Source organism: Thermomyces dupontii (genome assembly GCF_041956625.1).
Source record: "Thermomyces dupontii strain NRRL 2155 unplaced genomic scaffold VTN31scaffold_2, whole genome shotgun sequence".
Lineage (NCBI taxonomy): Eukaryota > Fungi > Ascomycota > Eurotiomycetes > Eurotiales > Trichocomaceae > Thermomyces > Thermomyces dupontii.
Genome location: NW_027192308.1, coordinates 2,219,473 through 2,232,442, shown reverse-complemented (window position 1 = coordinate 2,232,442; position 12,970 = coordinate 2,219,473). Strand labels below are relative to the sequence as shown.

Sequence of the window (12,970 nt, the reverse complement as noted above, 5' to 3'; positions counted from 1 at the left end):
CATTTGATGAATCCCTCCGTTGATTGCTCTGATACCGAAGCCACCGGCTCACCGAAGGAGGAGGGATCTGGGTACGATCATGATGATGATCCAATTGGCTCTTTGCCTCTTGAGCTTCTCGTTCAGGTCTTGGAGTATCTCGAGCCAGCAGACATAGTCCGATGTCACAGGGTGCGCCTTTTTCTTTTACCATTTTCTTCAACCACTTGCTTTCTTTTTTTTTTCCATCTCACGGAAAGGCCGAGCTTAGGTCTCGAAGCGATGGCGCACGGTCTTCTCGAGTGAGCCAGTCATCAAGCGTGCTTTGCGCCGAACACTTGAATTCCTGGATTTGGACGCCGACGAGGATGTACGATCTGCCGATGATGCGATGACGTTGTTCCAGTGGGAGCATAGTCTGCAGTGGGCTCGGCCGGTTCAGAAGCGATTCATTCCACAGTCGGATCGTATTGTGGAAGCTTTGTACCATTCTCGACGGTTGTGCTATAGGACACGGTCGTGTGATAAAGTGGAGATCTTGGATCTGGAGACTGGAGAGAGATCTAGTTGGACCGATGAAGAAGCAACGGCTGCATACCGGGGCTTCTTTTTGTCCGATCGCTACCTTGTTTTGACGTGGTGGGATGCTACCTATTTTATTTTTATTTTTTTTTTTTTTGTTTTGTCTTTGGTTGTCGGTGTCTCTAACAAGAGCGCTACAGACGTCTGACAGCGTGGAATCTACAGAGCAAGCAGAAACGAGCAAGAAATTTCCCTTTTGACTTGGAGGAAGTTTGGATTGAGAAGGACAAAATAGTCCTGGTCGACCCGAACCGGTACTCGGGGTCACCTTGGTCCATCTACATCTGGGATCCGGAAGCGGATCAACTCCAAACAGTGGGCAGCTTCCATCGCGAAGTGCAGTTGTGGCACCTGGACGAGGATGCAAACGTGCTCGTGACCTTTGAGATGGACTGGGGCAAACATCCATCCGAGGTGCGGCAGACGCGGTGGGCGTTGACGGGCCAGTGTCTGGAGCGGAAGCATTTCCACCGATCGCTGCCGGACGGTGGTGTAAGAGGAGGGATCCCCCCACCATTCTCCCGCAATCATCGCACCCGCATCGGTCACAGGACGACCGTCTGCCGGCAGGCGTTCCTCCGGGGCGCGGAGCTCACCATGATGGACCTCCTGTACGACTCTGCCAACGACCGGCTGAGCCACCGCGCGGTCGACTACACCCTGCCCTTGATGAGTTTTCTCATGAATACCTGCAAGCCCCTCACCACGCACATGGTCTACCATTGGAACCACGTTCTCGACCGGCTCGATGTCTGCAACACCGTCAACCGCAACAACCGGACCGTGCTCCCTTACCCGTTGGACGTCCGAGAGGTTCAATCTCGCAAGGTGCTGGATGAACGCGCGCGAGGGACGGATGACGTCCGGGAATCGCTCTTGCTTCTCGCCGGCGACCGTGAGGTGCTCTGTCTGGCCAGCCCTGATGGCATGCAACTCTGGTTCTTCAATCCCGGCTTCCTCCCGGACCTTCCGGATGCAATGCCTTTTCTTGCAGCAGAGTGAAGTGGACATGGTTTCATTTCTGCTGTACTTTGTTTGAATGAACTCTTATGCACAGAGTAGTACTCTTGAGTATTGCGTTTTGTTTGAGAGAACTCAAAAAGATACTCGTTTCCGGGGTAATACCAATCCAGGGTAGTTACAGTTAGTTTGAATGCGGGGAAGAACTGTTACATACGTACATACGTACATCAGCTTCATCGATCAGATAAACGATGAATGATGGATGGATGGATGGATGGATGGATGGTCAGATAGGTACATCTTCCTCTTGACTGATTCAGGTGCTCAATTCGATTCCATTACCATTGTCTAAAACGATCCAATAATAAGAAGCGTGGATATACCTATATACAGTATACTATGTATATACTCTTGTCATTTGTCATTAAACCTACCTAGGTAGGCCTACTACGCATATGCAAGTTGCAGTGAATGGTCCCGTTCCGAGTACTCCGTACCATCGCTCCCTCCTTCATTCGGGTGGGTTGCAGCTCCGTCTCCTGATTAGGAAAGATTATTTGTGAGCAGCCGGAGTTGCCCCTCGTCATTCGAATCAAAAGTGTACTACTACCTAGGTGCCTACTAACCACGGTCGTCGAGATTCATATGGTGAAGCCTCGATGCTACTTCGTACTTATTACGTAGACTTTTTTTTTTTTTTAAAAAAAAAATATTTTGACGGATCAAACTAGGAACAAGAGAGGATATTGACATAACTACAACATGGTTATTATCAGACGTCCATCAAACCATGCATGTATCATGATGCATTGCCATCATCAGATATAGAAAGTGACGAGAAGAGTCCGTGAAGAACATGCAACAAGAAGAAACAAAAAGGAATAATTACATCAAGCACGGCTCTCGTCACCCTCTCTCTGCTTGCCCACATACGTACTCTTGTCCAGATTGTTCAGCTTATCCTCCTCGCGGTCCAGCTTGTAGTTGGTGAGCCAGAACCCGATGCCGCCGAGGAACGAGAGGATGGCAACCGTGGTGTAGTTCCACACCAACAAGGGGTCCTCGGATAGCGCGACGAGGGCCTGGCCGAGTGCCGCCGAGATTGCGTTCATGAAGAGCGCAATGGCCTGGACCAGCGAGCGCATGTTGGTCGGCGCCTTGGTGTAGGCGTACTCGAGCGAGGTCACCGACGCGAAGATCTCCGAGATACCGCCCAGGACGTACGCCACCGCCTGCACCCAGACGGAAATGTCCGAGTACTTGCCCTCTTCCTCAATGCAGCGGTTGGCGTACTTGCCGCACGGGTTCTTCTTGTAGATAAAGTGCTGGAGGACCGCGGAAGAGACCATACCCATCGACGCAATGATGAAGCCCAGGGCCATGCGTCGCAGCGGCGTCGGGTTGAGCCCGACCCGGCGCGCCGCGGGAAACACGAGCCGGTCCATGATGGGGATGAAAATAATCAGAGAGAGCGGGTTGAGGTTGTTGATGATGTCGTTGGGCACGCCACCCAGGCGCATCGTCGCCGCTTGCGAGGTCAGGTTGTTAAGCATTTGGTTGTAGGCCAGCCCTGTGAAACGTCAACAAACGATTTCCTTTCTTTATTACTCAAAAACCCCGAGATTGTACTCACAGTAAAGAGGATACCACAAGAACACAACGCACGCCTTGAGCCCGCGTCGCACCTCGTCCACCCACTGGTCGTCAAAGGTCATCCATGCCGGCTTGTTGGCACCCAGCCGGGACGGCTTGACCGCCTCCCAGAAATCAGGATCCTTCACGTTCTTGGCCCTGCGCAACATGTCAGTAAAGAGAAAGGGATGTATCGACGTGCAGAAACCACTTACAATCGGAAGGGATTCAGGGACCAGCGGCCCTTCATTGCCAGCGCCCAGAGCTTGACGGCGTTGCCATACACCGACCCCGTCGGGGGCGTGAGCTTGTAATACTTGCGGCAGAGAACGAGCACCAAGGGCGCGAAGCAGAACATGATCGTCGGCAGCAGGTAGGCCAGGTAGAAGCCCTCATATCGCTCCGCATACACCATGGTGATCTGGCCGATCAGCGCACCGACGTTGATCATGAAGTAAAAGTACAGGTAGATCCGGGCGACCGTCGCGGCAGGGTCCACAATCACTCGCTCGCCGCTATTCAGAGTCTTGACATACGCCTTTTCATCCTTGTACTGCTCGGCAATCAATGGCGAGATGTTGGACCTTTGGAATAAAGCGTTAGATTTTTCTCCTCTTTCTGCATGCCGTGTTCTGGGAACCTCACTTGAAACCACCGGTACCAACGCCCATGATGACCAAACCAATCGAGAAGGCCACAATGCCTCCCGTTGGATTGCGGATCACGGCGGGCGCAGCAGACGCACAGAGGATGGCGTGGCCCACCAGCGCGGCGCCGATGGAAATCATGATCGTCTTGTATCGACCCCAGTGCTGATCTGCGAGGTAGGCTCCAAAGAGCGGCATGATGTAGGACCAGAATTGGTTGACTAGCGAAGAGATTAGCTTTGTTCCATGTGTTGGTGCCATCATGACAAGAATTCAGCTTACAAAGCGTCAGACCAGTCGATGCCCGCTGGCCCATGCCCAGGGCACCGGGGACACCGTTGCTCTCATCGCCATTGGGCAAGGCACCCGTCGTCGATCCCTCGGGCAGCGGCCGTTGGATGAAGTTGACGACTGTGGACGTTACGATTAGCAATAATCCATTGTGTTTTTTGGCTGGCAGATTGGCCTCGTACATGCAGCCGTCGTTCCGTAGTAGGAGAAGCGCTCGCACAGCTCGACAAACGCAACGGTATAGGCCGTCCACGGAATCTTGCCGGCCACCCGGCGTAGGGTCTGCCACTCTTCCTCCGTGGGATAGTCCTTGTAGAGCGCGGCGTCCTCAAGCTCGGAATGCTGGTCGGCTACGTGCCCAATCCCAGCCTCCTTGGTCGGGGACTCGGCGACAATGTCGTCCGCGCTCTTTTTCTCCGACACCGCGGGCGAGACCGACTGGGCCGGCGGCTGGGACTTTTCTATTTCGGCGGAAGCCATTTCTGTTCAGCAGGTGCTCTCAGGCTTTCCGCGCCTCCTTACAAGAGGATGAAGGAGAAACCACAAAGGAGGAGGAATGGGGGAGTGAGCTACTCTAGCAGCATCCACGTGGGGAGGAAGCCGGGGGTTTAAGTCTGCAAGAAAAGAAAAGCTTCTGGACGAAGAAGAAAAAAAAAAAAAAGCTAAAGTGTTCCACTCTAGATAAACCCGCTGGTAACCGTCCGACTGGACTGCCTTGGCGTGCACACTGGTGTTCCCCGGACTAGGAAGTATGTGAAATTGTGTATATTAGGAGGCGCTGTGGTGCTCGTGACCGGCTCACTGGGATAGGTTCAGGATTGGTGATTATTTGCCGAATGCTGCCCATTGATAAGCGGGACAGCCTGGACAGGCCCCTCTACTCTAGCACTGGCCCACGCGAATCTGGCCCTGCATGGGGGGAGAAAACAATGATTGATGAATGAACTCTGGGACCAGGGCCATTCACGGTACATGGCATGGAACCGGGAGGGCTGCGATTCAGTTCCGGTTAGTGAGTTAGTAGTGTCTTTCTGATAGCAGCAGTGTGGTGCAGGGCCTGGAGATGCAAAATAATTTGCCTCCCTCCAGCTCCAGCAATGGACCAACCGCAAACCTCAGCCGGGCTTTTGCTGGATGAACTGATAAGCAGCAAATTTGCACCTGAAACTGTTTTGGTGATGGATCCGGTGCGGCAGTGGCGCTCTTGCCCTGGTTGACCTGCTTCCTGGGAGCATAGGCCCATTTCCTGAAGGGGAATAGAGGGCTTGGCATGACTTGGCATTCGCCTTGGCTGTCACCTCTCCTTCCCTTTTGGCGGCTGAATTGGCCCAGCAGAATGTAACATTCTGCCGCACTGCAACCAGCCGAGGTCCAAGACAGAAGCGAAGCGAGTAATCCTAAGGAGCGGCTGGGGGCGGCTCAAAGCGAAGTGCCTGGCCCGGCCCAATAACTTTCATCGCTATTCATTAACTGGGAAAAAAAAAAAAAATTCTGTCGTTGATTGCGAGATCCGAATTGCAGTTGTCGCCATTAGTTATTGCTGGACCCCATTCACACAAACAATGGCTCTGGCGGGAGTCTTCAACCTTCAGTCAGCCATCCAAGACAGACATGCAGGACACGAGTGCTCGGACAGTACATACGAGGACAAAAGACTTTCCAAGTCATGCGTTTTCCTCCTCTGCTTTTCCTCCGCAGATTGATGCAGGATAGAGTTCAGCACTGGTCGATCATGGAAGCTTCGCGTGCGGAGATTGTTACATACATTGTGCGTTCACGTGAATCTCGCTCGCAGTGAAATCCGATTGGCCGAGTTATGGCTCTGTCCCCCGAGTTATCGAAGGAGCAGCAAATTTTCTGTTATCAATCATCATACACTCCAGTCCTCCTCCGTACTTCATAGGCCTGAGGCGCATCTCAACCTCGTAATTCTTGTAGGCAATAATTAATCGATTGATCAATCGCCATCGATACTCACTGGAGCTCCCTCGTCATGCTTCTGATCCTGGACCGATGGTGCCTCGTCGCCACTGCCAGGATGAATATCGCTATCAGCCCCTTCGAGCCAACCGTAATCCTCCTCGTCCTCGCTGTCGGCAATTTCCGCCACCTTGCGTTTACGTGGTGGGACGCCCACAGCCGCGGTCGATGGCGTGGGGCTATGTCTGTTGGCTGCGATCGAGCTGCCATCCCCATGTGGCTGCGGATGCGCCATGACATGGCCCTTCACGATCGGGATCTCCCGAAAGCCCGTCTGGGAATCCATCACGCGAGTCTTAGCCCTATCCTTATCTGTTTGAAAGTGCAAATACGAATACTCACTGTTTCGATCCAAAACGGCACAACGTTGTCGTCCGATCTGACAGTCAACGCTTTGCCGCCCCGTTTCATCACTTCGGCGAATCGGACTTTACGTGCTGGAGTCTCCGCTTCGCCCGGAAGGGCTGTTGTCGACGAAGATAGCGTTGATGGTGGCCACCAGTCTCGATAAAGCACAATCCGCGCATGGATGCTATTCTCCCATGGACCGCCGGATACCATCGGATATAGCGTCGCCCGGTGCTGGCCCTTGATCTTGGTATGCGTCTGATTAACCAGCAGAACCGCCATGTTATGGCCCGTAGCGAGCTTGACCAGATGGTTTGCAAGATCACCGGTGACATTCCATCGCCGGTTCAACAGCCGCTGCAGTTGCTGGTTGTTGGCAATCCGGCCTTGGGCCATCTTCGATGCCAACTCCGTGGCATTGGGGAAATACGAGGGAAAGGGTGCAGAAACAGTGTCGATGATAAGCAAGCTTGTCCCTTCGGGAGGGAAGCTAGCTGGAGGATGTAGCAGCAATGCCAGTAGATGAGGTAACTGCGGGGCGCGGAAGTACAGGAGTCTCCCCATGCACTCTTCCACCTGTTTCTCGACCTCAGCAGACGAGAGCTCTGCTTCGCCCTCATTCTGAATTACAGCCGTGAGCATCTCCCTCACGCGAGTCACGGGGATGGGCGATCCCGTATCTAGGACATAGAAGCACATCCGATCAGCAACGTCTACCCCTGTACCGGTCGGACGGGGACCGTCCTACCAATCCAAAGCACGCGCTCCCCTCGATGGAGAGCTCGAACCGCCGTGCTAACACTGCCCGACGCGTGAGTACTCGCGAGTATACCTACTCGTCCAACCGTCGGGAAGCCTCCCTCTCACCTCATCGCGGTCTTGCCGACACCCGGCGGCCCGAAAATCTCGGTAACATGACCCCTCGGGATCCCTCCGCTCTGCGAGGACTGGGCGGCCTCGCGGGCAGAGGACGTGGGCACGAGGATTTCATCGAGCCGCTTCAGCCCCGTCGGCAGACCCGTTGCCGCGACCCTTGCCTCCGACGCACGCAGGGACTGCGATGCCGGGATGGCCGCTATGCGTTCTGGAGAGTTTCCAAGTCAGCAATGGGTTCTGCGACCGTTCATCATGAGAGACGCGTACGGTGTGAAGCGCCGAGCCCCAGAATGCTGGGGACTTGCTCAGTCATTTCCAGTTTTCGCGAAGATGGTAACCTAGTAGTTCAAAGTATTTGTCACTACGCGTCCTGGGTTGGAGCTTGGAATGCATTTATAACAGAGTTCAACCCATTGATGGATTCCCCATCATGGTCTGCCCGAAGCTCTGATGAGAGTCGACCTCTTTATGCATTTGCAGCTTGAATTTTGGCGTTGGTACTTGTGCTTGTGGAGACCTACTCCGTAGGCAGGTTAAGCTTTGTTTCTTGCACCACCATTGGCCAGCAGATTGATTAGTCTCTTGAGTCAACAAGCCCTACGATGGCCATGTATGTTGATCGACAATGATCAGTGATCATCTAGTACTTCCTATCCTGCTGAGAAACTTGAACTATGACAGTCATGCACGAGTAGTACTCTTGAAATGGAGGGCCGGAACGCCATGTACTCCGTACTCTAGAGGTGATACTCAAAGACAGTGTGGACCAAGATTACGAGTACTTTATGTCCACAGCCCGACGCCGTCGTATCCGTTCGATAGACAGCGATGCCTAACCTCTTTGATTTCTGTTATTGACATGGTAGACGAACCGCGCAAACTCTGGAATGCGACAATGCGACAACAAAGTTGCGGGAGTAATAAAAGAACTGAATTCCGGCTTCTGGGTCGTTGACATTCTTGGAAACGCCATAGCCTTCATGAGCGTCTTGGGAAGCTAGGCTCGGCTGTTGGAAATCGATACAATTGTATTTATTGCGGTATCAGACAATGAATTAGCAGCAACCTCATCAATCTGAACTTGAACGAGAAACGGAGCACAGGCCATTTTCTGGTTTTCGTTGAATTGTTCTCATTCAAGGTTACATGATATGGTTCCAGACGATTAGGGTCCAACGGCGGCTGTCAGTTTGCAGGTTCAGCGACATAAATGTCTTGGAACTGGAGAATGTTGTCTTGGCCGGAAAACCCTACAACGGGGTCCAAGTAGGCAGATAGCCTTCAAAGGATATAGAGTGCTTAGCCCTGGCTTTTCGTCAAGCCACTGGCGGAGCCTTCACAATTACCCTCGAACGGCATTGGGATTTGGCTGATGTTTCCCAGATTGGCTGCTACCAGTGTCATGAACTGGAACAATTGAGGTGCGCATTTCTCCACGCACAGAGGATCAAAATTGGAGGCTTGTACAAGACAGGCCAATCCCCGTACTGGATGTACGGCTCAAGTCCTTGGCCGTGGTAGGCTGAGACGACGCCGCCGCCTGTGCGCTCCGGAACCTTGGAGTTGTACGTCGCATTTGAGCGCTTCAGGCCGGAGGACTCCTGGGCCCTGATTCGGGTGTTCCCGATAACCAGAGCAGCACCGGCGCTGACAAGGTCCCTGACCTTCTGACCAACGCCTGGAAGCTCGAGCCACCAGATCGCACCCCAGGGGAAAAATGCCGGGCAACACGCGTCAACGCCACACTTGATATGGGACGTGGATCGAGCCGTCCGAGAACGAAACAATACCAGCTCCTGCTCCCCGAGGCCAAACCTTTGCGCCACTTGATGGACTCAGCGACGCATTGATGGTGAGGATGGGACTTTTCCTGTCCCAATCTATCGACACAACGCCGGCCTCGAGGCAAACTTCCCTGCGGCGCAACGCTACGCAGGCCATCAGAGGAACGACCACGACCTTACAGCTTCCGGTGGCGCGCTGGCAGCATGAACAAAAGGCTCTTCTCACCACCCCCGTTGCCATTACCACCACGACCGGGCTCGCGCCGCCGAGGATGGTTCGAGCGGCGTCAGTAATTCGGGAAAACTGCTATGTCCAGGCCAGGCGTTCAGTAGTAATCAATAAATGCTTGCAGCAACATGCTGATAGAGGCCAAGTGAAGGACACGACTCTTCCATCTTGCCTCGCAGATATCTCCGTCATGCTGGACTACTGAAAGACGCGGGATCAAGTGCCTCGCGGTCTATTGGCATTGATAGGAGCCTTGAGTGGAGAGGATACGGGGACGTGGTCGACGCTTGTGAGAAGGCGGCTACATAGGCGATAATGATCTGAATGATGGAGAGTTGAAGAGCAATCTAGAGGTAAGTTGGTTGTTGAGGAGTCCAGCTGGGGGGGGACAACCTAGGCCCAGACACTCTGTTTCCTTGCCCGACAGCAGTGGTCGTTACTCGTCAAGACGCTGTTTCCGCTAAGCATGCTGCCGATCTGTCGGGTACTTGGTAAGATGAGCTTCCAGACGGTGTTGAAAGAAACCCTGGCTCAACTGCGGCATTGTCGACACCATGACTGTTCGCGTCCATGGTGGGTTTTGCAAAACAATGGTCCTAGGGGAGATCTGAATATTGGAGCGGCTAAGCGTTGCAAGGTCTTCGGCTGCTTTGGATGCCGCAGAAGCTTTGTACAGAAAGGTGAAAAGCCAACTTGATAGTTCTCATCACGACGTCAAGCTGCATTGAATAGGTAGACATATCCGGATGCAACCCAACTTCAGTCGTAGCTTCGATCAGGTAGTCGAATGTAGAGTGCGCATAGAACCCGTCAATTATTGAATTATCAAAGGTGATGAGCTACTGTATAGACACCAAGCTTTGACTCCCAGGTCAATGTTGATGACGTCATCAACGACGGAAAGAATGCGCAAACGTCGAAACACGTGTGAATCAAGTCAACAATGGGAAGCTTGTCACGTGACACGCGAGCTGTTCACGACATCACGTGACTCGGATGGAAGGAATTCGCGGCCAAATCGTTGGGGCCGGCAAATGTTGGGATCGCAGACGTCATGGTAACAAGCGCAATTGCAACCCAGCAATGAGCATCTGATTCGGAGCAGGGAATCCCCGAAATCTGGCAGCATCGGGTGATCTTCAGCGTGAGGCGTTTGAAGAAGAACGGCAGAAACATGGCGAAGAGGCTGTCCCCGGTTGAGTCTTTACGAAAACTCTTTCCTAATCTGGAGAGATTCAATGACAAAGCAACCGCCAGGAACGGCCTGTGAGTGGTCTGTTTGTGGAGAAGCAATTCCGGCCCGGAGGTTCCAGGCCACCAATCAGAAGGTCGAACAGGACTCACCGCCTTGGAATGACGAAAGCGTTGGGGAAGATGTGCCCAAAACAGCAACAAAAAATTCACCACGCCGAAGGACCTGATCGCGGCCTTGGGCTTGCAGAGAACGGTGAGACGGGCGTTGACGAGCACATCCTCGGCATCTCGACTTCCTCAATGGTTGAATCCGGGCTGCTGGACGTGGATTTTCGGGAGAACAGCGAGTTCAATGGCCCGATGAGCCGCACAGTGTGAATGTGAAGTTTCCCACCAGCATTCTTAGGTTTCCCCAACGTCAGTGACGCCGGTGGAACCCCTGCATATCAGTCTATCAACGCTTCCCCGCGGTGTGAACTTTTTTTTTTGTTTTTGCTTCTTCTTCTGAAGGCAAATTCCGTACTTAAATCGGAGTGTACCGCTGGCCTTCCTCTTCCTCCTCTCTCCAACCACCAGAGAAGCAACCATGTCGGCCCCCTCCGCTGACACCCGGCCGCGGCCGGCAGACCCCAAGAAGGTGCACATCACCGAGACTGAGATGACATGGCGGAATTGGTACAAGCATGTCGACTGGCTGAACGTCACCCTCATCATCATCGTGCCCATGATCGGCTTGATTGCATCCCTCTGGGTGCCGCTGCAGTTCAAGACCGCCGTGTGGGCAGTGGCGTATTACTATTTCACCGGCCTGGGCATCACAGCAGGTATGTTTTGTCTCTGTGACAAGAGAACGATGCGAATAGGAAGACTGATCGTGTGGAACAGGCTATCATCGACTATGGGCGCACCGTTCGTATTCTGCCACGCTGCCGCTGCGGATCATCTGGGCCGCCGCCGGTGCGGGTGCCGTCGAGGGTTCGATTCGCTGGTGGGCGCGTGACCACCGGGTGCACCACCGCTACACCGACACCGACAAGGACCCCTACTCGGTCCGCAAGGGTCTGTTGTACTCGCATATTGGCTGGATGGTCATGAAGCAGAATCCCAAGCGCAAGGGCCGCACGGACATCACCGATCTGAACGAGGATCCGGTCGTGGTCTGGCAGCACCGCAACTATCTCAAGTGCGTGGTGACGATGGCGCTGATTGTCCCGACCGTGGTGGCCGGTCTCGGCTGGGGCGACTGGAAGGGCGGATTCGTCTACGCGGGCATTCTGCGGGTGTTCTTTGTGCAGCAGGCGACCTTCTGCGTCAACTCGCTGGCCCACTGGCTGGGCGACCAGCCGTTTGATGACCGCAACTCGCCGCGTGACCACGTCTTCACTGCTCTGGTGACGCTGGGCGAGGGCTACCACAACTTCCATCATGAGTTCCCGTCGGATTACCGCAACGCCATTGAGTGGTACCAGTACGATCCCACCAAGTGGACCATCTGGCTGCTGAAGCAGGTGGGTCTGGCGTACGATCTGAAGAAGTTCCGCCAGAACGAGATCGAGAAGGGCCGCGTGCAGCAGCTGCAGAAGAAGCTGGACCAGCGGCGGGCCAAGCTCGACTGGGGCATCCCGCTGGACCAGCTGCCCGTGATGGAGTGGGACGACTACGTCGAGCAGGCGAAGAACGGCCGGGGCCTGATCGCGGTCGCCGGCGTGGTGCATGACGTGACGGACTTCATCAAGGACCACCCCGGCGGCAAGGCGATGATCCAGTCGGGCATCGGCAAGGACGCCACCGCCATGTTCAACGGCGGCGTCTACAACCACTCGAACGCAGCGCACAATCTGCTGTCGACGATGCGCGTGGGCGTCATCCGCGGCGGCTGCGAGGTGGAGATCTGGAAGCGCGCGCAGAAGGAGAACAAGGATGTGGACTATGTTCGTGATGGGAACGGGCAGCGCATCGTGCGTGCTGGCGAGCAGGTGACGAAAGTGCCGGAGCCGATCCCGGCCGCGGGTGCTGCTTGAGATGATGACGGTGATGAAATGATTCTGTTGTTGTGTACTCGTATTGTTCAAGCTTTCGTATGTTTACTGGGCGATTTTTTCATGGGTCTTGCAATGGAGTTTGGGTTTGGGAGGTTATACTAATTAGATGGTGTTCAATAACCCATGTTGAGTTTGAAAAATTCACCACTTTTTCCTCTTGGACATTCTACTCCGTAAAGCATCCAGTACAAAAAATCAGTCTATTCTGTATTCACTTTCTTGAGTTGTGCTTCGGCTCCCATCGGCTCTTTTAGACTCCGCTCTTGTCCTCCAGTCCAGGTCACCCGCATACTAGCTGCATCTCTGCATCCTCCCCCGCAATCGTGTCCCTCGTGTCCCGCCTCCGTTCGTCATCCTTTCTCGCCTTTCTGTTGATTCTCCTCCTCGCTGTCACCCTGGCTCCGCTGCGGTTGTCCTCGATTT

General features: G+C 54.0%; 4 protein-coding genes across 4 annotated transcripts; 2 read left to right on the top strand and 2 right to left on the bottom strand.

The window, feature by feature from the left end:
• Positions 1 to 948: 948 nt before the first annotated feature.
• On the top strand, positions 949 to 1,563 carry VTN31DRAFT_3206 (uncharacterized protein; the record flags this gene model as incomplete). Its single annotated transcript, XM_069403460.1, has 1 exon — positions 949 to 1,563. One exon carries the CDS (start codon positions 949 to 951, stop codon positions 1,561 to 1,563), a length of 615 nt encoding a protein of 204 aa, XP_069262639.1.
• Positions 1,564 to 2,414: 851 nt separating this feature from the next.
• On the bottom strand, positions 2,415 to 4,574 carry VTN31DRAFT_3205 (uncharacterized protein; the record flags this gene model as incomplete). Its single annotated transcript, XM_069403459.1, has 6 exons — positions 2,415 to 3,094; positions 3,158 to 3,315; positions 3,372 to 3,740; positions 3,802 to 4,024; positions 4,086 to 4,214; positions 4,277 to 4,574. The coding sequence occupies 6 exons, from the start codon at positions 4,572 to 4,574 to the stop codon at positions 2,415 to 2,417; spliced, it is 1,857 nt and encodes a 618-aa protein (XP_069262638.1).
• A 1,477-nt stretch (positions 4,575 to 6,051) lies between these two features.
• VTN31DRAFT_3204 (uncharacterized protein) lies at positions 6,052 to 7,611 on the bottom strand (the record flags this gene model as incomplete). Its single annotated transcript, XM_069403458.1, has 5 exons — positions 6,052 to 6,348; positions 6,417 to 7,102; positions 7,171 to 7,223; positions 7,290 to 7,506; positions 7,566 to 7,611. 5 exons carry the CDS (start codon positions 7,609 to 7,611, stop codon positions 6,052 to 6,054), a joined length of 1,299 nt encoding a protein of 432 aa, XP_069262637.1.
• A 3,480-nt stretch (positions 7,612 to 11,091) lies between these two features.
• VTN31DRAFT_3203 (uncharacterized protein) lies at positions 11,092 to 12,526 on the top strand (the record flags this gene model as incomplete). Its single annotated transcript, XM_069403457.1, has 2 exons — positions 11,092 to 11,329; positions 11,391 to 12,526. 2 exons carry the CDS (start codon positions 11,092 to 11,094, stop codon positions 12,524 to 12,526), a joined length of 1,374 nt encoding a protein of 457 aa, XP_069262636.1.
• Positions 12,527 to 12,970: the final 444 nt, after the last annotated feature.